We start from the raw sequence: 25634 nt of genomic DNA, 5'->3' as shown, positions 1-25634 counted from the left end.
AACACATCCAGAAGCGAACGCAACCTGCGTCTGCGTGTGCGCGTGTTGCGATTCGGTGCTTCCGTGCATGCGCGTGACGTCATTTTGAGCATCTGCGCATGCGTGAGCAGCAAAACCCAGAAGTAAAGTGCTACAGTGGTACCTCGGGATACAGACGCTTCAGGTTGCATACGCTTCAGGTGACAGACTCTGCTAACCCAGAAATAATACCTCGGGTTAAGAACTTTGCTTCAGGATGAGAACAGAAATCGTGCTCCGGCGGCGCGGTGGCAGCAGGAGGTCACATTAGCTAAAGTGGTGCTTCAGGTTAAGAACAGTTTCAGGTTAAGAACAGACCTCTGGAATGAATTAAGTTCTTAACCAGAGGTACCACTGTATATATATTTCACCACCACCCCTCCTTCTTCCTGACCTTATAGCAATAATCCTCAAACTCGGCCCTCCAGGTGATTTTTGAGACTACAATTCCCATCATCCCTGACCACTGATCCTGCTAGCTAGGGATCATGGGAGTTGTAGGCCAAAAACATCTGGAGGGCTGTTTGAGGAAGTCTGCCTTATAGTGTACTCAACACAAATGTCTCATAACAAATGTAACTGATCTGTAAAAAAAGACTGTACAACCTGATAAAGAGACAAGAGACTTTTGTAAACCAAGAAAATCTTTAATAAAACATTATTAAATATAAAACATAAGACTGGGCTAAACAAGCACTGTACAATCATTAATGCTGTTGTGTTGAGAAGAAATGTTTGTCCCTGGCTTTGCCCCGTCATTGATGGGAGACAATGAGAGCACCCATCCCCAATTAAGCTGTGCTTTTGTTTGAAGCAAAGATTTAGGCAACCTGTAGCTGAACCTGTAGTTTTCCAGATGTTGTTTGCTGATTCCATCAGCCCCAGCCAGCCTGGCAATGGTTGGCACTGATTGGTCCAACAACTTTGCATTACAGGTTTTCCCTATTCCTGCTCTTAAGCCGCCTTAGAATGTACCTTAGCCACATTTACAAAGGGTTGGTATGTCTTGTTCCACCACTTGAGGTGAAATGGGAAATGCTGTCCCACCCTGCCCACCTCTGCTGTGCCACTTCCACCACCAATTTCCCACAAAATCTCACACACTCCATGAGATGTTGCCAGAAGCCAGTGGCAGAGGTCCTGGGTGGGGTAGGGTACCTGCAGAGGTGCCATCTCAGGGGATTCTTCTGCCTGAGGCGGCTGCTTCACCCTGAATTCACCTGTAATAATAATAATAATAATAATTTATTATTTGTTTCCCCGGCCACTCTGGGCGGATTCCAACCGAATATTAAAAACAATACAGCATCAGACATTAAAAACGTCCCTAAACATGGCTGCCTTCAGTTGTCTTTTAAAAGTAAAATAGTTGTTTATCTCTTTGACATCTGATGGGAGGGCGTTCCACAGGGCAGGTGCCACTACCAAGAAGGCCCTCTGCCTGGTTCCCTGTAACCTCACTTCTCGCAGCGAGGGAACCGCCAGAAGGCCCTCAGTGCTGGACCTCGGTGTCCAGGCTGAACGATGGGGGTGGAGACGCTCCTTCAGGTATACAGGACCGAGGCTGTTTACGGCTTTAAAGGTCAGCACCAACACTTTGAATTATGCTCGGAAACATACTGGGAGCCAATGAAGATCTTTCAGGACAGATGTTATATGGTCTCGGAGGCGGCTCCCAGTCACCAGTCTAGCTGCCACATTCTGGATTAGTTGCAGTTTCCAAGTCACTTTCAAAGGTAGCTACACGTGGACCGCATTGCAGTAGTCCAAGCGGGAGATAACTAGAGCATGCACCACTCTGACGAGACAGTCCGTGGGCAGGTAGGGTCTCAGCCTGCGTACCAGGTGGAGCTGGTAAACAGCTGCCCTGGACACAGAATTAACCTGCGCCTCCATGGACAGCTGTGAGTCCAGAATGACTCCCAGGCTGCGCACCTGGTCCTTCAGGGGCACAGTTTCCCCATTCAGGATCAGGGAGTCCTCCACACCAGCCCTCCCCCTGTCCCCCAAGAACAGTACTTCTGTCTTGTCAGGATTCAACCTCAATCCGTTAGCTGGCATCCATCCTTCAACTTTAAACAGTTACGGCTTCCCCCAAAGGATTCTGGTAGCTGTAGTTTGCTAACAGCATTGTTAGGAGAGACCCCCTATTCCCCTCTTGGAGCTACAATTCTCAGAGCAGTCTGTCTCTCCCTCTTAACAGGAAACTCGTGAGAATTGCAGCTCTGTGAGGCAAAGGATGCTTAACTTGTTGGATTTGTTATTTACGGCAGTTCCTTTTCCACTCTCTGAGTGCAAGGAACAGCAATGTCCTTTTGACATCTCTGAGCTGCATTCATGAAAACTGATTTATCAGAGCTTTTGCCTTCTTGTTATTTTTAAGATCATTCCACCTAACACTCAATTCGCCTGTGTCCGGCGGGCCTGCTCCGCAGCTTCTCCTATTACGGAAGCACAGCTGTTGGCTTGTTTTCATTTATTTCTACCTTGCAGATTTGGGCTTTAGCAATTGGCATGATTCATGCCTTTTGTAACCTTGAAGATTGCCGGCTGCAATGCGGTCTGTGTGGGGCTGCCCCTGAAGACTTTCCACATCTACAGCTGGTGAAGAACAGAGTGAGTGACCTCCTAATAGGGGTGAGCTGCTGGAAGCAGTTGTACCAGAGAGACTCAAGATGGAAGGGGAAGCAATCTCCTTGCAATCACTTTCAGAGGTTACCTAGATGGGAGTCTCTCAAAAAGGGGAGGGGTGTCCCTCCGGCTTCTGGTCGCAAAAATTGAGCTTAATATACTATCCCGGCCTCTGATAGCCCTTCAAGAAACACTTCAAGGTTTTGATTTTTTATTTTTTTAACTTATAAGAAAAGTTGGGAACCAAGTACAGTAAAGGCTGGGGACAGGCAACAGTCTTGCCCACATACGCCAACACAGTTAAAACTGTTGTACATAGAGGACCGGGATGTGGGTGGCGCTGTGGGTTAAACCGCAGAGCCTAGGACTTGCTGATCAGAAGGTCGGCGGTTCGAATCCCCGCAACGGGGTGAGCCTCCCGTTGCTTGGTCCCTGCTCCTGCCAACCTAGCAGTTCGAAAGCACGTCAAAGTGCAAGTAGATAAATAGGTACTGCTCTGGCAGGAAGGTAAACGGCATTTCCACGCGCTGCTCTGGTGCACCAGAAGCAGCTTAGTCATGCTGGCCACATGACCTGGAAGCTGTACCCCGGCTCCCTCGGCCAACAAAGCAAGATGAGCACTGCAACCCCAGAGTCTGCCACTACTGGACATAATGATCAGCGGTCCCTTTACGTTTATCTTTACATAGAGGAACAGCAAAGCATGAACATTTATTATTATTATTTTGCTTTGGGACTGGAGACAGTGTGGGAATGTTGTGGGTAACAGGAGAGGATATATTGATTAATATTATGCTTCCTAACTCGTGTTAGAAAGTTTCTTCACTTAGCAGGAAGCTGGTTGCAGACTCGTGTGAGTCTCTTAAGATCTATTATTTCTGGTAAGACCCCTTGAATCCCTCCTAAAAGAATAAAGACACAACAGTCTTATTCATAAGTAATAAAAGGAAGTTTTACTCATGATCAGGCAGAGCACAGTGTGATCCCTGAAGGCATGCTTTAGGCTTAAAGTTACAAATATGTACAAATACGGTAGGTTTACCCCATATGGGAGATAACCTAGGGACTGCTGGCTGAGAGCCAGCAATGCAGTCCAGGTGAATCAGGAAGCAAGCAGGACAAAAAAGAAGGAGGCTACATGACAGCCTTTTACCAGGTCTGGAAAGGTCATGCCCACCTACTAGTCATGTGCAAAGGGAAGATGCTCCAGACCAGGTATAACAGGAAGCTCAACTGGCTGGACCAACATTCCCCATGCATGTTCACTCTAGGCAAACAGGAAATGTTGTACTTGACTGCTCCAGAGGATTACATTCCACACAGACAACGGTGCTTAAGAGAGCTGAAGGTGCACTCCTTTTCTCCCACTGTCACCTGTGGTCAAACAGGTCTTGTAAGTTTTTGTACTTCTTCAGAAGCCTACAGGACCTCTTTGACCAGATATGCGAACTACAGCTGGCATCACTCCTGAGTGTTGTCTTACTGACAGTTGGCTGGGGGTTATGGGAGTTGCAGTCCAACCGCATCTGAGAACCCAAGGCTGAAGTACATTCTGTTCCTGCATTGCAGGGGGTTAGACTACATGGCCACTGGGATCCCTTCAAACTCTATGATTCTTTCTGGGTACAAAGGAAAAGACTGCATACCCCAGGCGATGATGACTTGATCATACCACATTAAGTTATCTTCAAAACGGATGTTTATCACAAAACAACTCATGCCCTGATGTGCAATGCCTGCAGTTTGTTATTGCAGTGTTAGTAAGATGGAATAGCACTGAAGCCTAATTGTGATATGTGAATCCTAGTGAAATATCCCTGGTTTCCTATAGATTTCTGAGAATCGAATGTACAGTGGTGCCTCGCAAGACGAAATTAATTCGTTCTGCAAGTCTCTTCGTCTAGCGGTTTTTTCGTCTTGCGAAGCAACCCTATTAGCGGCTTAGCAGATTAGCGGTTTAGCAGCTATTAGCGGCTATTAAAGGCTTAAGGGATTAGTGGATTAGCTGCTAAAAGGCTATTAGCGGTTTAGCGGCTTAGAAAAAGGGGGTGGGGAGCGGAAAATAATCTCAATACTCGCAAGACATTTTCGTCTTGCGAAGCAAGCCCATAGGGAAATTCGTCCTGCAAAGCGCATCGAAAAACAGAAAAACCTTTCGTCTAGCGGGTTTTCCGTCTTGCGAGGCATTCGTCTTGCGGGGTACCACTGTATTTCTGAGAGAGTTTCTAGTCCTCGCTATTTAGGGGCAAACAGGGTATTGCTAATACTAGGAATGCGCCCATAAGGGACAGGCCCCAATTCTTTCTCTAAGTGCTTCAGGTGCTCCTGGGTGGGAAATGAGTTTGCAAGGGGTCAGACTAGATGACCCTTGTGTCCCTTCCAAATCTACAATTCTGTGGCTCTATGGAAAATTGATTTTGGGGGTAGGGGTAAGCTAGGTTACTAGGAGGATATTAAGTTATTTAGATAATTTGGGGGAAAGCGAAGGAGAATTTGTTTTTTTAAAATAAAAAAATACTTTTTAAAAATAAAGGCTATGCAAGATTTTGCACTGTTATCAAACTGGGACTGATGACAAAATGAATAATCCGTATACAATTATAGATCACTGTGTGAAACAAATACAGACATAAAAGAAAACCAAAATTAATAGAGAACTGGAATGTGAATGTGTGGAAAGTAGCGGCTAGAACTATTTCTAGCATAGACATAAAAGTTAAACAAGACAAGGTTACAAAATATGGACCCTATTATACTAAGGGAAATAATTCAGGTATTCAAATGCCCTCAGTCACTGTCCAGGCCATATTTGTTTGTAGGCTGAGCAGGGTCCTCTGCCATGTTCCTCCTTGCCTATCAACGAAATAAATATGCTGAAGACTGAACCTGTGAACCAGGTGCTCAACCACTGAGCTGTTGTTGTTGTTTAGTCATTTAATCGTGTCCGACTCTTCGTGACCCCATGGACCAGAGCGCGCCTGGCACTCCTGTCTTCCACTGCCTCCCACAGTTTGGTCAAACTCGTGCTGGTAGCTTCGAGAACACTGTCCAACCATCTCATCCTCTGTCGTCCCCTTCTCCTTGTGCCCTCCATCTTTCCCAACATCAGGGTCTTTTCCAGGGAGTCTTTTCTTCTCATGAGGTGGCCAAAGTATTGGAGCCTCAGCTTCACGATCTGTCCTTCCAGTGAGCACTCAGGGCTGGTTTCCTTAAGAATGGATAGGTTTGATCTTCTTGCAGTTCATGGGACTCTCAAGAGTCTCCTCCAGCACCTTAATTCAAATGCATCAATTCTTTGGCGATCAGCCTTCTTTATGGTCCAGCTCTCACTTCCATATATCACTACTGGGAAAACCATAGCTTTAACTATACGGACCTTTGTTGGCAAGGTGATGTCTCTGCTTTTTAAGTTTGTCATTGCTTTTCTCCCAAGAAGCAGGCGTCTTTTAATTTCGTGATTGCTGTCACCATCTGCAGTGTAGCTCAACTGCTGAGCTACAGCCAGATAAAAAACCCCTTCCAACTAACACACATAATAACAAGAATAATTGTACGCTACCCATCTTACTGGGTTGCCCACACAAAGCCCACAGTATCAGGAGAACTGCAAATATGCACCACTTCCTTTAAAGTAAAGCTCTACTTCCACTGCGTCGGGATGGAATAACCGTAGTTCCATTTCTCCAGTCCTTCATGATAAACTTAGGTTGCATGTCTGTGCTCTCCTGAAGCAGAGCTCTAAGCTCCGGACAATTTCTGCAAGGCAAAAGCTGATGCCAGAGCGCCACCTACGGGCATTTTTCAATAACTCCCACAGCATGGCAGAGCCACATTTAATTTTGGGAGAACACAAATCCATCTGCTACAGATCAGATCAGAAGAAAATTCCCTTGAGTTCAGTAGGACTCACCCCCCCCGACCCCCAAGTAATTGTATGGGGTACTTTTTCAGCCCAAAAGTTGCAATTCCCTATGAGCAAGCTTTTTGGGGGTGCACTCCAGGACTGGAAGGGGAGGAGAAGCCCAATTGATGGGGACAAAGGAAAACGTGGCTGGAGAAAGTAGAGAAGCTGCATGCTCATGCACCGGGGGCATGGCTGGCACGTGTCCCGGGGGCGTGGCATGGCAGCTGTGGGGGCATGGCGTGCATCCCGGGGGCGTGGCGCCTGGCACGGTGGGGGGGCAGTGTTTGTAGCACGTGTCTGGGGCGGCGACCGCAATGGTACCCCCTCCCTGATAGTTCTGGGGGTGGTGCGCTCCACCCCACCCCACCCCCGTTCCTCCGCCAGTGGCTGGAGAATCAGGCTAAATGGCTCAATAAAGGTAAAGGTAAAGGTACCCCTGCCCATACGGGCCAGTCTTGACAGACTCTAGGGTTGTGCGCCCATCTCACTCAAAGAGGCCGGGGGCCAGCGCTGTCCGAAGACACTTCCGGGTCACGTGGCCAGCGTGACATCGCTGCTCTGGCAAGTCAGAGCCGCACACGGAAACGCCGTTTACCTTCCCACTAGTAAGCGGTCCCTATTTATCTACTTGCACCCGAGAGTGCTTTCGAACTGCTAGGTTGGCAGGCGCTGGGACCGAACGACAGGAGCGCACCCCGCCGCGGGGATTCGAACCGCCGACCTTTCAATCGGCAAGCCCTAGGCACTGAGGCTTTAACCCACAGCGCCACCCGCGTCCCTAATGGCTCAATAGTCAGGTCTAATATTTGTTTGTTTGTTTCGTTAAATTTGCACACCCCTTGATTGTAAAAAAAGAAAAACCCTCAAAAGATAAAACAGTAAAATCAGAAAATAATTACAGTCCTACTATAAAACATACTGAAGTTAAAATACTAAAACGGATTGAAATGGCCTCGACTTTCTAAGCATCTGGGTCAGCTTGTCTAAACAGGAATGTTTTCAGCAGGTGCCAAAAAGAGTAAAATATGAAGGTGCCTGCTTCTCAATAGGCAGGGAGTTCCAAGGTTTAGGATCTGCCACGCTAAATGATTAAGTTCTTACATATGCAGAATGGGTAATTTGCGGCACAAATTTGTAGAGCCAATTCCCCGAATCAAAGCGGTTGAGTGGGCACATGTAGGGAAGGCAATTTCATAGGTAAACTGGTCCGAAGTTGTTATGGGCTTTCCATACTAATAGCAACCCCTTGAACTCAACCTGCTGTCAGACCAGCAACCAGTTCAGATCTCTGAGCACAAGTGGCAGAGTGTCAGGCCTAATGGGCGCAGCAGTTCATCCTCTGTAGGTCTTGCCCCATGGATCAGTTGCTGAGACTGACAGCCCCCACCAACCCACAATGGTCTAAATCCCCTCCTCTCCCAGGTTGCCCCCCCCAAGCAATCAGAGGCTATGCCTACGTGCAGCCAACCTCTCTTCCACCCTCTTCATGCCTCTTCTGGTTCTGGGAGACAAGTGAGGACAGGGGTGCTAACTTGAATAAAATATTGCCAGGGGGGCCAGGTATGCCCTGCCCTGCATAATTGATTATATGATGCGCTGCATGCACACCATTTGAACGACAATACCCATCTACTTGGGAGGGGGTGCTCCCACAAATATTTTATTGCTAGGGCCAAAGCTTGTCTCACACCCTGGCTGTGGCTGATGGGAGCTGTAGTTCAAAAACTTCTGGAGGGCACCAGATTGGCAAAGGCTGATATAGATGCTGCATATGATAATAACGATTAAAGATGAGGCAGACTGAGAAAGCTCAAGCCAGCTATGTGAAAGAGGAGCAGCATGACTGCGCTGACTCATTTAAGCTGCTTGTGTGTGTGTGTATTTAAGAAGCTGCTAAGGCGCATGTTGTTATTAACAGTCTTATTTATTAGGACTTTTGGCTGGTATATGCCACTGGCAAAAAGCCCCATTTTGATTGCTCATCAAAGCAGGACTCATAATTCCAATGGATCTGAGAGCAAACAGAACGGAAGGAATTGTCTTTTTAAATGCTTGATGATACAATATTGATATTATTAATAATAATAAATTGATATCTGTTGTGCTTTCAGGTCAGCTTCCTTGTCCGTTGTTTTTGCATCTAATCTCTCTCTGATTTCACTTAACCCCCCCCCCATGTGCATATATGTTTGACAATTCAGGGTTGCACTTCACACAACTGATGGAGTAGACTGTAGCCTACAAACACTCATGCCACATCACATTCCCTCGTTGTTAATGTGCTGCAAGATTCTGATTTTTTGCTACGACTCGCTAGCTACTCTCCTGGAAGTTGCCCCCTGTAACATGTCCTGGCGTCAGAGCAGCCCGATACTTCATTTCGACACATGCCACTTTAAATTATGCTGCCCTCGTGCCAAAAGATGAATAAGTGTGCTAAGATTCTACGGCAAACATGCAGGCTTTTCTCAACAAATGAGTCAGTATAATGAAAGGTTTTTTGCAACCACTGTTTTATAAAACTCGTAGTTTTAATAAACACGAGCATGGTTATGATTATTTGTCTTTCACAGATACATTTCAGGGCAGTGTGCAAAATTCTCCAGCATCACAGATGCATGCCACACTCCAAGTGGCAGGAAAGAAACTTTGCTACTTTGACTCCTCTACCTTCTGTGGTTTATCTAGATTCATGTTCTCCAAATGTTACCATATTTTTCGCTCCATAAGACACACCTGACCATAAGGCGCACCTAGTTTTTAGAGGGGGGATGCAAGAAAAAAAATATTATTTAAAGGGAGCGCTGAGCAGAGCCTGTATGCATCCCAGGCTCTGCTCAGCGCTCCCTTTCATGAACCGCGTGGAGCGTGTGTGCAGCGCTTGCAGGCTTTTCCCCGAGGAGCGCTCCCTCTAGCTGTTCTGGCTTCTGGGGTAGCCCCGAAGCCTCCACAGGGGAGTGGAATGAAGGCTCCCCTGCAGAGGCTTCACTCGGCTAAGCCAGTAGCCAGGACAGCCAGCGCAATTGCAGCACAACGATCCCACTGGCTGTCCTGGCTTCTTCTTGGCTGCGCGCAGCCTCTCCAGGGCAAGGGGAGCCTTCATCCCCCTGCCCGGGAGAGGCTGTGCACGGCTAAGGCTCCCCCAAGAGCTGCACTCCCTTTAAAGAACGCGCAGAGTGTGTGTGCAGCTCTTGGGGGCTTTTCCCGAGGAGGGAGAAGGGCAGCCCTTCTCCCTCCTTGGGAAAAAGTCCCGAAGAGCCGCACACATGCTCCACGCGGCTCTTTAAAGGGAGCGCTGAGCAGAGCCTCCTGCCTGCATTTGCTCCATAAGACGCACACATATTTCCCCTTACTTTTTAGGAGGGGAAAAGTGTGTCTTATAGAGAGAGAAATTCTTTGTTGAAGGTCTGGGCTCACCGGACAGCAAGGAAAACTCAGGGGCTTTGGTGATGCGCACATTTTGCTGACCACCCCCACCCCCACTCACACATGTGATGATTGCAGGGGATGTAGATGGAACAGGGGCAACACCAGACATTTGCTGCTTGAGGTAAAGGTCACGATGCCCCTGGCTCCCTTCCACATACAGAAGTCACCCAGGCTAGCAGATTACTATTTCTTATTCAAGCCTGGCTATGGGTCAGCATCATCAGCCTGAAGGCAGCTGTCTATCTTAGGGGTGCAGGACAGGACACGTGGCAGACACAGTGCCATTCTCCAACATTTTGCCACCACTCCGTGTTGGCCGCATCGCTCTGCCCAATAGTAGAGCCAGGACTAGCTGTTCCTATCAGCTCAACACAGCTGAATCTCACCCATTTGGGGCAAATCCATGGCTCACACCTACAGAACAGCCTTGAATGCTGTTAGGCCTGTGCCAAACATTCGTTTGGGGACTAGATAAAAGCTCTTACATCAAACCGACGTTTTCAGCTACCCCACACAAGTGGATAGGTAAATCAGCTAAAACAGCTTTATGTCCGGCTCTGGCTGGCTGAGAGGTGCCCAATTCTGTGGTTGCATTTCCTGTTCTGCATTGCAGATGTCTTAAAATGTAAAGCTATGCTTTACTTTAATAGAACATTCCCCCAATAGGTGTACATTTGTCATGTAGGAATTGCAACGTCCAACCTTTGCTTCTGCAGGGGGTGGAATCTCGTTAATGGTGGGAGCAGTTTGACAGTGAAAGCAGCTACCAAGTGAAGGGGAGTGAAAGGCGGGATATCAAATCCAAACTCTTCTTCTTCAAGTGTTGGCAGGATCTCCACTGGAACTCTTGAAGATGTTGGCGAATCAGATGCTTTAGCTTTCCTACATCAAACAGGGTGTTAGACTGAATCAGGTCCCCTCCAGCTGCCATGGACTCCAGTTCCCATCAGCACTAGCTAGCATGGCCAATGGTTAAGGATGGGAGCTGTGGCCCACCGTCTTAAGAGCACTGGTAAATCCAGGACTAATCTGTCTCTCCAATGCTGCAACTCTATGTTGTCCAAGAAAATGTGGGTCCCTGCCTCTAAAGTGTTTCTATCGCTGCTGAAAAATGGCCTTTGGGATGTAGTCATATGAGTGAAGTCATGGACTGGGTGGATGCAGAAGAGTGGTGGGAGGAGCCAGTTGAGGAACCTCCAGGAGAACTCCCAGGGGAAGAAGGCTCAGAGCAAGGGGACTGGTGGTGGGATGACAATGAGTGGTCAGAGGGAGAAAAGGGGGCAGACTAGGAGGAGGTGTTGGAAGTAGAAGAGGTAACAGGGTTCAGTGAGCAGGAAGAGGTTGTGGCAGAGAGCAGTTCAGACTGGAGGCTGGAACAGACCAAGAGGCAGCAATGAGGTAGGCAGCTAAAGAAGCCAGAGAGTCTCCCCTTCCAGATGAGACTAGCTCCCCTCCCCACTGGTCTCCTAGAACACACAGAGAAATGAAAAGGGCACAGCAGATACTGGTTGTACACGGACAGAGTCTTCAACTGCTTGGGAAAGACCCTGGAGAAGACGAGCCTTAGGGAGTGGTGGGGACCTTCAGTCCTTGAAACTGCCTCATTGGCCCAAGACCTGTTTTGGCTTCTTAAGAGAGTTAACTTCACTGACACCGTGTTTTTTATTGCTGATCTATTATGCTTGACTCCAGCTCCTGACAAGTGTCATAGAGAAAATAAAACAAAACCTTTTGCTATTCACCAGAAAAGTCCATATGCTCAAATGTTCACCCTTTCTAGGTTTCCAGCTCATATTGCTGCAAATGTAAGCTTTAACAGAAGAGTGGGGAGCTGTGGCCTTCCAAATGCTGTTAAGACTCCAACTCCCACCAGCCTCAGCCACCATGATCTATTTTCAGGGAGGAAGGGAAGGGCAAAAATATCTGAGGTGGGATTAGACATTGCACATCCCATCTGTGCAAGCACTGCAGCTTGCCCAATGGAACAATGCCCCCTCTTCTCCCACAGTATGTTCTGGGTGTTCTCTTGACCTCCCAACCCCAAACCCGTTCCAGGGGACACATGGGGAGGAGAGGGAAGAAAGCCCCATTTCGTAAGTATAAATCCTTGCAAAGGATTTCCACTGCCAATGCTTATTAGGAGAATCCTCTCTCCTGTCTAGGTTCAAATACCATGTGGCTGGCTTTGCTGAGATGTAGGGAGGAGCATCAAAAATCTTCCAGCTTTAGCTGAAAATAGGATTAATACACAACCTCAGACTGTGGTGAGGGCAAGCATAACCTGGATTGTGAAGCGGTTGGCCATTACGGTATGTGCTACAATCCCTCCACAAAAAAGAGCTCAATGTTTAAATCCCCACTCCCCAAAAAATCAAGCTTTTAGGAGAGTGATGTGCTTCTTTACAAATCATAACACAGAAATTCAGATGTTTAACAAATCAGATGCCAAGCAGCTGCATTTTAAATTAACATATATTTTACTGTCTCAATCACAGCAACCTCATACAGTAAGATACACATAAAAGTATAGTTTGCATGGTATCACTTGCAATTTAACACTGTTAAATACCACAGGTATTCCATGACAAATATGTACACAGGACTGTTTTTTTTTCCTTTTTAAAGCAATATAATTAGTCCCTGCTAGGTTCACTGTATAAATTACGTGGCATCACAGTTTTTGTTCATTTAGTGTCATGTGAGTAGCAGTATGGAACCTGAACAAGAGAGGAACTAGAAGCTGTACAGTATAGCAGCCAAGTAAAGACAGGCATGGTACTTGGAAGAGGCTGAGAAGAAACGGAACACATCAAAATGAACTCTACAGGCTGATACTTTAGAAAGAGTAAAATTATTTCAAATTTGGCATTATATACACATTTTATCTACAGGTATATGAATATATGCTTCTAAAAAAAATAATCCATCTAAGATTATGAAAACCTTCATCGTTCACTTAAGCAATGATTTTACACAGACCTTCCCAGTCAGCAAGCTAATACTTGCCTGCAAAGAAAATAAAATGCTGAATGCAGTAGTATGCCATTGCAATAATCTCATTTCTACTTTTCTCAACCATGTATTCTTTTCTTGGTAACGCTTTGCTGTTGGCAACATTCCAGAAAGATCATGTGAAACAGTGTATTTGATGCTCAATCACAACAGAAGAATTTCACCAAATCTACAATGCGTTTAATCCCTTTATGTTTCTGCCACCCCCACCCCTGCCACACACTGGCTATTCATGTAAGCTTCTGTCACAGAAAGGGTGAAAGGACTGCAAGTCTAAGAATCAACAACCACGCTCTTAAAAATTAACAGTTTTAAGGTCAAATGTAATCTGCCACAAAGTTCAAAACTCAATGCAATGGAATAGCAATTAAACATAAAGGGCGAATTATTTAAAAAGGACAGTTTGATATCCTTTGTGGCTTAAGAAATTTCAGTTGGCTGGGAATGGTGCAATCCCTGTTATTTTAACCATCATTATTTCTAGTGCGCTGTGGCTGTGTACTTTATGCAAACACACTCCTGTGAGCATGGATGGGAGAAAGCATGTATGCAAAGCTGAATCTTCTACATCCTTGTTGTGGCTAAAAATCATTACAAGGGGAAAAGCTTCACTTCTGCATGAAACAGTTGGAGCCAAGTGACTTGTCCACCTATCTCTGACAAAGCTCCAGAGGCAGAATTTCAAACCAGGTGAAAGAAGCAAAGAGACTAATGGATTTGAGGGACACCTGTCTACCACAACAGCTGTAATAAGCTGTAAGTGAAATACAGTACAAGGAAAAAATAATGTTACCTGAAAAAATAACCCAGAGACTTCATTTACAGGACCTTATATATATATATTTTAAAAACCACAACATACTGAATATATTTATTTAAAAATAATCTGCTTCCAAATCACCTATTTACAGTAGAAACAACTGGATTTGATACATGTGCAACAGAAGGTGAATCTGATCATAATTCATTGGGAACACTCCAGGCATAACGTAACACGTACTGATTCACTTCTTAATACTAGAACAGTTAAAAAAACAACCACACACACAAGTAAAGGTGTATTGGCAACACCGAAAAATAAAGCAAATATTCAGTTTAGAATTTGATTTTATATGCTTGAGATGGTGAAGGAAAAGTAGAAGAGACACAAGGAATAGATGCCATGGTGATTTTGCCTTTTGGAGCTTAAGAAATGCTATTAATTTTCCTTTTTTAAAATAAAAAATCACTTTTTTGGCAAACACAAAGGAATATTCCGTGCAAGTTACCAAAACAGACAATTTCACAATTCACTGAAAATGCTGTTCTTAGTTTCTTGGTCATCTTTCTAGTTACTACTCTGGTGCTGTGTTATGTGGATGAGGCAGTGTGACAGCCACAAAGCACAGACATGTGATGTCTTTAGAAAAAAATGAATTGCAATGCCTGCCTGCTTCTAAAAAAAAGGAAAAAATTGCTCCTCTCTCCCATCTAGAACGGAAAAGCAGCTAAGAGTCACCTAAAACAGTAGCAGCAGTGTCAATTATTGAATAGACAACATTTGTAAAGTCACATCATTGAAGACTGGCACTATGTTAAGATGTATATGTCCAATGTTAGGGCATGTCTAGTTTTTTTATTTCTCCTAAGAGGTCAGTAGGATACTTCTAGCAACATCAGAATGTTTTATGTTTTTAGCCCTTTTGTCCCAAATTATAGGATTTCCAAAAAACAAAAGATAAAAATAAAGGTCTATCTATAAACCATGTGTGGTAGCTGGTTTGATTTATAGTTTAACTGATTGTTTGGCAAGAACCTATGAAGCTCACTTTTTCGACAGCAGGGATCATAATAGTAAGCAGTGAGGCAAGAATCGCAGGAAACTTTTGAACAAAAAGTGCATGTGTTTGTAGCTCCTGGTCTGTTGCAAAATCCACAGCGTGAAGAGCCTGAAGCCTTCGATTTTGAACTGTACTGAGACACTCGGTCTTGAGTCTGCAACATGTACTGAGGCTTCTCCCTTATCACAGACCCAGAAGATATGCCTTCACTTGCAAGAGTCTTGAGTGAATAGCTGCTCTGCTTCATTGGTGGATATTCCTGCCTGCAGATGAGCAAGTTGTCGCACTTTTGGCAAATGGAGGTGCCGCAAGATAATCCACAGTTTTGGCACTTAAGGGAAGTGGTATCTTTGGCTAGATGTGTACGTTTATGGTAAGTCGGGTTGGCATCGTTCTTTAGCAGCCACACATCATGTTTAGTGGGTTCTTGTCTCTTGAACATACTTCTAGAATCAGAGTCGGTATATAAATCTAAATCATCTTGAGGGGAATAGTAAGTACTGTATGGAATACCCGTTCTTAATATGCCGTTGGTATGGGATGAAACTGGCAAATATTCATCAGAACATCCATGCGGAGAACTTGACATGGCAAGGAGGGATGGCGAAGGACGAATTATTTCATCTTTAATGTCATCTTCCGTATCAACCAAAATGGGTTCTTTTCTGAGACTCAAGGATGTCATCAAAGGTGGCTTCTTATTTTCCAAGTAACTATCATAGGCATCCACTGATTTAGAAGCTTTGCTAACTTTGGGTTTGAAGTAATCTTTACAGCCTCTCTCACTTGCAGATTTCTGAAGTACCATTCGTGACATGGAAGTGTTTAGATTTTCTTTGCATTCTGCACGACGCTTCAAGGCATCTGAGCAGCCTCGGACATCACTGCTATTCTTTCTTTCATTTATAATATCAAGTTCTGTGTAACCTTTATCTTTCACTTGCAAATGAATTTCAATCAATTGTTCACACTCTAATTTGGCCAAGAAAAGTTCAAATGATACCATCTTTACCTGGAGGGTATCAACCATGTCTTTGAGTTTATACATAGTTCCAAGTTCCTGGATGTATCCCATTGAGTTAAGTATCTGTCTTATATCCTCATCTGGTATTGTAGACTTTACATAATAAACAAAAGGTCCTGTGTAAGTCTGAAGATGGGAAAGAGAGAAAAAAAATGGTAAACATAATATTCAACCAAGAGCTCAGATGTAATTCTGAAATAGTGTAGATATGTTATAACCAGCGCTTTTTTTCTGGGGGGACACAGGGCGATGCATACCCCTAAACATTTTATAAATCTTTGTACTTTTGTCCATTTACTGTATTTATTTTCCCCAATTTGAACGATAAAATTGTGATTTTCTTGAGTCAAAATGAGAGTACCCCGCACTGGTTTCAAATAACAGGGCTTGGTGGTAAAATTCAGAATAATTCTATACACAATCCACTTGAGCACACTAAGGCAAATTAATTTCAATTGGTTGCATCCAAAGCACGGCTACATTGTGGTACTGTCAGCATACGGATTCCTGCTTCTGCAACAGGTCTTTCCTCCCTCAGTGTATCCCCTAAATATGTTCTAGGGATTCCCAACCCTCCATAGAAGATTTGGAGCAGGCAGGGAAAGTTCTGTTGGGCAAGCAGAAATCTTTGTGTTGATAGGACACAATAGATGAATAGCACCCCGTGGCAATACATTCACCTAGAGAATTTTACCATACCAACTGCTCTCTGATTCAGCTTCTACAGTTAAGTATGATGCTACAGTAAAGATTAAACCAGGCAGAGGGTGAAACTGTGACCCAAAGGTATTCTTAAAGTCAATTATTCTCCCATCTTCCATGATAGTATACTTTGTTTTAATCTACCATAGAGAACTGTATCAGGTGTAATGGGGTGGGACAACTGGATATTTTGGGTACCTTTTGGTACCTAAGAAATGGAGGTACTGAAATGATGGGATGAGTACAGAAAATGTATGTTTTGCTAAAACCAGTCAGTGAAATTGTAAAGATTTATAGTTAAACTGTACTAATGTTTTGGTGTTGATATATTTGCTAGAATCATGACCAGTATTGCTAGATAGAATCCTTAACTGCTCCAAACACTAAAAGATATTTTAAAAAGGAAGGGGAGATACAGAGAATAAATTGGCATCAGGATCTAAAACTCTGTTACTAGGACTAGAAAAGCAATTTATACATTAGCTTAGATTATGGGAAGCAACAACCAGATTTATATACACAAGCCCCAGAAATGGCTGTGTACGATTCTTCTTCTTGAACACCAGCATCAAGGCTACAGGAATCCAATGGGTCAGGTGTAGAGGATTTTTCTACCATGTAAATCAGAATGAGGAACCTGTGGTACAACATCTGAACTCCCATCATTCCTGTGGCAATGGTTGATAGGAGCTATAGTCCAACAACATCTGATGGATCAAGATTTCCCCAGCTCATCCTGTAAATACAGTAGCTGACCTTTACGCTTCCCACCATACAGGGACACACCATCTATACTATTCATTAAGAAACTATTAGTGCAAAGAATTGAAAATTCAGGCTAGAATAACACTTTCCTGGGTGGGTGGGAGGGTGGGTGAAAAGAGACCAATACCACTCTCATTATTTATTCTTTCTAACTTTACATTTCATGACTGAACTTTTCATTCTTTTCCTTATAGGCCACAGTATGGAGAGCACTAGGGAAGTGGGTGAGAAATGTACATTGAGGAATTGCACTGAAGTTATTCATTTAGAATAATGAGGTGATTCTAAAATAAAATGCAATGAAAATATTCGCTGAACTCGAGGATAGGAATTGGCAAGGCTGAATGCAGAAATCAGGGTTATAGTAACTAAACTTAAAGCCAAATTCCAACCCAACTGAAGCTCACTGGGTAAGCTTTCTTGAATCGTGATTTCAGGTGAAAATCTACTTTGCATCCTAAATTACAATAAAGATTAACTGGTCTGAAAAAAGGACATGACGTCTGGGCACAACTGCCCAACAGGCATTTATAAAAGCAACCAGACTTTTGCCTTGCATTTATTTTTTAATCTTTGGAATAAATTTCAGTGCTACACACCACCTTACAGATAGAACAGACGTCCTTTTAAGAGTTGAAAGCACAAATATTTAGATTACAAAAGACATATTTGCACTCTTACCTTTATATTTTTGAATTCCTTCTTCCAAGGGTAAAGAAAAAGATTAACTCCAACTGATTCCAGAACGCCAAATGCATTTTGGAGTGAACGCAAACTTGAAGATTTCAAGGACCTAAGTGAATTTTCAACTATCTCATAAAATTTTATCAGCCGGAATCTGTAGAAGGGATCAATCTTGGGAAAACAGAGTAAGGTTGAAGCTGTCACTTGTAGACACTCATCACTAACAGAGTGCTGCTTCTTGTCAGAGGTATTCAATTTGGATTCATGAAACTGTACATACTTCCTAAATACATCGTCTTTATATTTTGCATCCATCTGAAGTTAGATTCTAGCACGCTCAAGGGCGGCTACCTCATCTCTTTCATGGCTACAGTGAGGCAGGCTGGGGAGGAGGAGGCGGCAATGTAAGATAGTGCTGCAGAGTCTTCTGAAAGAAAAGACACAAATCACTTACCATTACTACTAAAATCTGTCATCTCTCATCCTACTTTACTATTCTAACAGCCTGCTGAATCAAGGCCAATGTAGTCTAGCATTCTGTTCTCACAGTGGCCAACCAGACGCCTGTGGGAAGCTTATAAAGATGTGAGTGCAACAGCGCTCTGTCCACCTTCAATTCCCAGAAGCTGGTGTTAAGAGACATGCTGCCTCTCACTGTGGCAGCAGAGCATAGCCATCATGGCTAGCAGCCGCCGATAGCCTTACCCTCCACAAACTTATCTAACCCTCTTTTAAAGCCATCCAAGTTCACAGCCACCACTGCCTCCTCTGGAAGCGAGTGAATTTCAGTTCAAGTATGCACTGTGTGAAGAAGTATCCTTTTACCTTTCCTGAATCTTCCAATGTTTAGTTTTCTGAGATGTTCACAAATTCTCGTGTTATGAGACAGAGAAACTTCCACTTTCCACTTTCTCCACACCACGCATAATTAGTATTAACGTCTCTATCATGTCACTTTTACTTGTATTTTCCCAAAACTAACAAGTCCCAAATGCTGCAAACTTTCCTCACAGGGGAGCGGCTTCATCCCTTTAATAATTCTGGTTGCCTGTTTCTGGACCTTTCCCAACATCTTTTTTGTAGTTGTGAATTAATAAGCCTTGGGAAACTATGAGGGAAGTGTCTCACAAGGAATTTATACAAAGAAATAAAAAGAAACCAGGAGGAGGGAAGGATGAAAGGAAAGAAAAAAGAAAAAGAAAAAGGGGGTGTGTGTCCAAAACAAAACTAACAATGACTGCTACTGTACCATACTGGCCTAGTGACAGAACTGTGAATCAGAAAGCCTCCAGTTCAAATTGTGCCTTCTACTATGAACTTACTTAGGTGGCCTTAGGCAAGAAACTTAGGCTTGGTCTCATCGCTGGATGTGCAACATTGGGACAACCCCCACTTACCTTAAATGGTTGTTATAAGGATTACTGGTGTGGTATATGTAAAACTCTTTGAACATTTGGGAGGAATTTTATCTTGCCAGGTTTTTAGCAACCAAGAGTTAATGGTGTTTCACTAAGTTAGGAATCAGAACTGGTAAGTACCGTATTTTTTGCTCTATAAGACTCACTTTTTCGCTCCTAAAAAGTAAGGGGAAATGTGTGTGCATCTTATGGAGCAAATGCAGGCTGCGCAGCTATCAAAGAAGCCAGAACAGCAAGAGGGATTGCTGCTTTCACTGCGCAGCGATCCCTCTTGTTGTTCTGGCTTCTGAGATTCAGAATATTTTTTTTCTTTTTTCCTCCTCCAAAAACTAGGTGTGTCATATAGAGTGAAAAATACAGCAAGTCAATTCTACAAAGCCTAGAGAAAGTTTTGTTTGGTAGGTCCCTTTAACTAGCGAACTTGATGTAATCTTCCTGCAATGTGACACTCTGCTATTCAAATTCATCACCCAAGTAATAAATGACTCTACATGGGATAAGCTGAATACTACACTAGGCATTTTTCTTTAATGGCTAATAAAATGAAGGCCTGTGTAATCTGAACAGTCAACTCCTACAACAATTTTCCTGCTTATGTGAAATCATCCACAACTTCGAAACCAATCATATGGGGAAATTAACATTATTGCTCATAAGAAAAAGCAGTTCCACATAGTGCCTGATCAAATGCCAAATTGTTCAGCTTTGTCTACCAGTGGTTCTGAAGGCGCTTTACCCTGTAATGTGAGGCACACTCCTCTATAGAAAAAAATCACACTGAGTTCACTTGGACGTTGTTCTAGGTAGAATTGCAGCCTGCAACACTAGACTAAGAGGTGTTGGAATCAACTACATTCTTTTGGGAAAATGTATAATATTTGCATCTCTTTTCCATCCTAATTATGACTTACCATCTGTATATGTTCAGTTCCTGCAAAGTAGCTTACTAGCACCTTCAGATGTAAATGCCAGAGCCCTGACTCTGCAGAGACTAAACTAAAGGCAGTTTGCAGGAGGCCTATTCACTGTGTAAAGTTAAAGGGGTATTAAATGTTTTATTTCTGGAAGCAGACAAGACAGATTTTTGAAAATGTATTTACAGATCCCAGAATTTAGCCCAACATCACACCAGACAAACTTCCAAGTTTTCAGCTACCAGAAGCCCTTCTTACTGAGCCAGGCACCTGCGCTTTCTCCAGTCTCAGGCTTATCTCTTCTTATCACCATAGACTACTACAATGCAGAACAATATAATCAGGGCGTTAGCTTCTGACTCCTTTGGCAAACACTTAAGCATGCAAAATCTGTACAAAAAATACAGGTGGAAAGTCTTGGAAATTCCAACATTACTAGTACAGTGGTACCTCGGGTTACAGACACTTCAGGTTACAGACTCCGCTAACCCAGAAATAGTACCTCGGGTTAAGAACTTTGCTTCAGGATGAGAACAGAAATCGCGTGATGGCGGCGCAGTGGCAGCAGGAGGCCCCTTGGGCTAAAGTGGTACCTCAGGTTAAGAACAGTTTCAGGTTAAGAACGGACCTCCGGAACGAATTACGTTCTTAACCAGAGGTACCACTGTATACTTTTGAGCCCCTCACTTTCTAAGATTATTGTACAACCTTTTCTAAATTAAGTCTTCATTTAGATTGTGGACCATGAGCTGAATATATATGGATGTCCCGCAACAGAAAATGTCCCAAATAATATAAAAAAGACAAAAGAAAGAGGAATTAAAAAACACCAAGAGAGTAATCTTTGGAAACCTTTCACATCACAAGACCTGTGCCCCTGCGTATTACTTAATTCTTCCAGCAGAAAGTCAGTGCCTAACAATGAAGTGACCAATCAACACCTTCAAGCTATTTTGAAAAGAACTGCAAGGTGATCCTCACTCCTGAGAAAAGGACCCTATCCCCGGGGGGGGGGGGGGGGAGAACAAAACAGCCCTGCAAAGGTCACAGACCTTACAATGGATGTGCGCCCCAGCTACAAACAGGCCTCTGGTCCCTTGCACAACCTGACCCGTGGTGAGAGATAGGCATGGGATGCAATCCCAGAAAGAAAGCACCACTATGCTCCTTACTTTTCGGCCACGGTTCTCCATCAGCCCGAGCCTAAGCTGCTTCCAAGGTGCAAGGCCAAAAGAGCGCTCAGAACAGAGACACGCTTTGTGTGGCTTGTACACGGGGGGGGGGGGGGGGTGGTACATTTAAACGAACAAGACCAGCCTCTACCCCCATTATATAGAGGGGGGGGGCTAGTTTTGTGTGTGTGTGTGTGTGTGTGTGTATATATATATATATATTTGCTTTCGTAGATTTTCACGGGTACAGGAATGCAGGTTTTGGTGTCCTCGGGTGTCTTCCCGTGTAAAAGTTGGGGTGTCTAGGCGACGTTTCGACGAGGTCTCACTCGTCATCTTCAGGCTGGTGCTTTCGGCTTCTTGTTACTGGAACAGAGCAGGATCTCAGTGTTTGAGTTCCTATAAATACTGTTGAGGAGGTGTGGTGTATAGCCTCCAATGTTCTGGGCAGAGAGGAGGTTCCCAGGCTAGTGTGCCTTTTCTTCTTTTGTTCCTTAATTACTTGAGGGATATCTTGAGTGATTTCTTGAGTGATTTCCTGAATCCCACTTAGGTGGGTCATTAGGTGTGGATTAGTTGCTAAAGCCTTCGTGTCTTGAACTCTTGAACTTTGTGAAGAGTTTTTCTGAGAAGATGGCTGTACTGCACTTGGTTGTGCTCTGGCTTGGCTTCGTGTATAGGGGCGAGCTGTGGTTTTGTGGCCTGTGCCAGCCAGATCTGTGTAGGGATTGCAGGGGGGTGCAGCATCCGGAGGTGCCACCCTGGTTTGGCTACTGGATGGTGTCTGTAATTTATCTGTGGAGAGGGTCTGGGTTTGGGTCTGGTGTGGTTGATTGGTGATGGCGTTCTGTGTGCCTCTGGATCTGGTGTCAGATTTTGTGGGGAGGGCTAATTTCCAGATGTCTGGCAAGCGGGATGTGTCGTCACGCTTGTTCATGTTGTGAGGGTGTTTCTCTATCTCGATGGCTTCCATGATTATTCTCTTGTGGTGATGTTCCATGTTAAAGAGCAATTTGGAATCTGCAAAATTAATTTCGTGTCCTGTTTCTTTCATGTGTTGGAAAAGAGAGGAAGTTTTTTCTTCTTTTTTGACGGCATTCTTGTGTTCTGCGATCCGTGCATTTATTCGTCTGTTTGTTTGTCCAATGTACGTGGCTGGGCAGACTTTGCAGGGTATTTCATAGACCCCTTGGTTTTCCAACTGAATTTTATCCTTGGGGTTTCTGAGGATATTGGCTATTTTTTGGTTGGTGCAAAAGGCTGTTTTGATATTGTGTTTATGGAGGATTTTGCTAATTTTATCTGTAGTGCCCTTGATATAAGGAAGGAGGGCTATGCCATTGTTTTCTTCTGTGTCTTGGTTTTTGGGGGGTGAAAGAAACAGGACACGAAATTAATTTTGCAGATTCCAAATTGCTCTTTAACATGGAACATCACCACAAGAGAATAATCATGGAAGCCATCGAGATAGAGAAACACCCTCACAACATGAACAAGCGTGACGACACATCCCGCTTGCCAGACATCTGGAAATTAGCCCTCCCCACAAAATCTGACACCAGATCCAGAGGCACACAGAACGCCATCACCAATCAACCACACCAGACCCAAACCCAGACCCTCTCCACAGATAAATTACAGACACCATCCAGTAGCCAAACCAGGGTGGCACCTCCGGATGCTGCACCCCCCTGCAATCCCTACACAGATCTGGCTGGCACAGGCCACAAAACCACAGCTCGCCCCTATACACGAAGCCAAGCCAGAGCACAACCAAGTGCAGTACAGCCATCTTCTCAGAAAAACTCTTCACAAAGTTCAAGAGTTCAAGACACGAAGGCTTTAGCAACTAATCCACACCTAATGACCCACCTAAGTGGGATTCAGGAAATCACTCAAGAAATCACTCAAGATATCCCTCAAGTAATTAAGGAACAAAAGAAGAAAAGGCACACTAGCCTGGGAACCTCCTCTCTGCCCAGAACATTGGAGGCTATACACCACACCTCCTCAACAGTATTTATAGGAACTCAAACACTGAGATCCTGCTCTGTTCCAGTAACAAGAAGCCGAAAGCACCAGCCTGAAGATGACGAGTGAGACCTCGTCGAAACGTCGCCTAGACACCCCAACTTTTACACGGGAAGACACCCGAGGACACCAAAACCTGCATATATATATATATATATATACACACACATCCTTAAACCTATACATATATATATATATATATATATATATACACACACACACCCTTAAACCTAAGTCCTTAAACCTAGGAGGAAGGCCAGCGTAAAAAATGCAACTGCAGGGGGAGACCATCTGCCCCTAGCTCCTTCCTCAACTGTGTGTGAGAGAAAGAAGGGAAGGCGAACGAACGAAGACCTCGGAAATCCTCACAGGCTCCCTTCGCCAAGTACGAGAAGGGACCCGGGGACCCCGGGAAGAGAACCCGCCCGAGGGGGGAGGAGTACGGACGAGGTAGGAAGACAACCCCCCCTCACCCACCGCCGCCTTCCCCTTCGCCCCCACAGCCGGGGGTCGCCTGAGGGCCCCCTCTCCCCCCAAGAGGCTTCCAAGTCCTCCTTCGGCCCCCAACCTCCCCCCCCCCCCCGCCCGCTGTCGCGAAGCGGTACCCACCGACTCTTCTGCCCTCCCTTCGAAATCTCGCGAGGCGCAGCGCGAGAACCCGGCGGTGCTGGCGGCGGCAGCAACTGCCCCTTCTCCTCCTCTTCGCCTCCCACCCTGGACCACAGACCTGCAACCGCCGCCGCCACTTTCGCCAGCCAGGAAGTCGCTCGTGACCCGGACGCGCAACATCCTGTCACTCTCTCTTCCTTGCCCCGCCTCCCAACCGGAAACCGGAAGTGAGCGCGACTCCTGTCTCAAAACCTCCTCTCGCTCTCTCCGTGTGTGCGTCCCTCACACTCGCCCCCAGAGGGTCCGCATGGGCCTTAAAAAATTTTAAAAAAATTCTGCCGCGCGTTCTTTTTCTCTCCCCACCCCCACCCCAAATAAAACCGCAAAAGGGCTTGGGCTGCGGCGGAGCATTTGAGGAAACTCGGGCCATTTGGGGCGCTGCGGAACTCCCTGCCACTTGAGAACGACGCGGAGGGCGGCGCCTTCCGCGGTGCTCCGCTTAAAAGCGTTATTTGGTTTAAAAAGCGCTTAGGAAGCGGAGGTAATTTTAATCCGTTTTAGTTCTTTGGTATGTTTGCGAAGTGAAGGTTGCGGAGTTTTCTCCTCGATTCTAGGTGGTTTTGTTATCTTTTCGTCACCCGCTTTGATGATTCTTTTGGTTTGGGGTGTGTGTGTGTTTTAATGATCAAGAAGTGAAGTAAATAAGTGATAGAGTGGGCTGTGCTTTTGTGTGCGTGCGACGCCAGACAGCGGTGGGTTGTATAAAGGGAGGCTGAGGATCCAAACTAGCCTCAGCATTAACATGCTGTACACGGAATGCCTCGGGGAAGAGCCGCAAATTGGGCAGAAATCACATTTTAAAAAAGAAAGTAAGTTGCAACCTAAGTTTGAAATGAGCATAATCTTCTGTTTTTCCCTTTTTCCTTTTGTTTGGAGGCTGGAAGGCAACTATGCCCGCCACCTAATCGCAGCCATGCAAAAACATACCGATTCCTTCGTTTATTTCTAATTCTAGCTTCCACAGCGGGGTTGGAGGCGTTAGGCTCTTTTGGGATCTTTCCTCCCCAATCTATGAGTTGTTCTAACGTTTTTTTCTAGTATCTATGCGCCTGGAGAGGCGAGTCTTCGACGGCGCATGCGTCGTATTCTGTGTCTTTAGCTTTTTATTTTTTATTTAAATAATAAATATTTAAACCCTCATTAGTAGCAGCATGGTACTTACTCACCTTTCTCGCTCCGCCTTTCGTTCTTGCCCGTTTCTTACTCCCGGAACACGTCCGTCAGGTGGTGATTCTGGCAGCTGCAAAGATAAGGGAAAAGGGGAGGGGTGGGAAGGGGAAAGAAGGGCTTTTCTTAAGTCGATGGAAACGTCGGGATCAGCGGGAGATTGACGTTCCCTGCACGTGTGTGACGTCATAAACAATGTAAAGCCACGGGATCCCCTCCAAAGCCCAGCAGCTATGCTGTTGCATTGCATCAATGCACTTATGAGCAAAATAAC

At 44.9% G+C, this 25634-nt stretch overlaps 1 protein-coding gene and 1 long non-coding RNA gene across 10 annotated transcripts in view; one reads left to right on the top strand and one right to left on the bottom strand.

Annotated features, from left to right (window-relative positions):
- Window positions 1–25634, top strand: part of LOC310680449 — a 421426-nt gene that overhangs the window by 65606 nt on the left and 330186 nt on the right. The window lies entirely within an intron of this gene.
- On the bottom strand, window positions 12441–25508 carry SPATA2 (spermatogenesis associated 2). Of its 9 annotated transcripts, none has more exons than XM_083446954.1 (4): window positions 25360–25477; window positions 24134–24446; window positions 17987–18416; window positions 12441–15964 (listed from the first exon to the last, which is right to left on the bottom strand). In XM_083446954.1, exons 3-4 carry the CDS (start codon window positions 18302–18304, stop codon window positions 14726–14728), a joined length of 1557 nt encoding a protein of 518 aa, XP_083303080.1. In that variant the 5' UTR covers window positions 18305–18416; window positions 24134–24446; window positions 25360–25477; the 3' UTR covers window positions 12441–14725. The 9 variants fall into 9 exon arrangements, with proteins under 9 accessions (XP_083303080.1, XP_083303081.1, XP_083303082.1 ...); XM_083446955.1 differs by having other exon boundaries at window positions 17987–18413; XM_083446956.1 differs by having other exon boundaries at window positions 24252–24446.

Source organism: Podarcis tiliguerta, assembly GCF_965153285.1.
Source record: "Podarcis tiliguerta genome assembly, chromosome: 6".
NCBI classification, from domain to species: Eukaryota; Metazoa; Chordata; class Lepidosauria; order Squamata; family Lacertidae; genus Podarcis; species Podarcis tiliguerta.
Note: the sequence above shows the minus strand (reverse complement) of the source record. Positions and strands in the feature narration are given on the sequence as shown.

What these genes read in the sequence shown, in the direction of transcription:
- SPATA2 (XM_083446957.1), bottom strand. Translation starts at nt 18,304, where the DNA reads ATGGATGCAAAATATAAAGACGATGTATTTAGGAAGTATGTACAGTTT. An exon ending in AGGAATTCAAAAATATAAAG is followed by an intron (nt 15,965 to 17,986) that starts GTAAGAGTGCAA and finishes TCCCATCTTCAG; the next exon opens with ACTTACACAGGACCTTTTGT.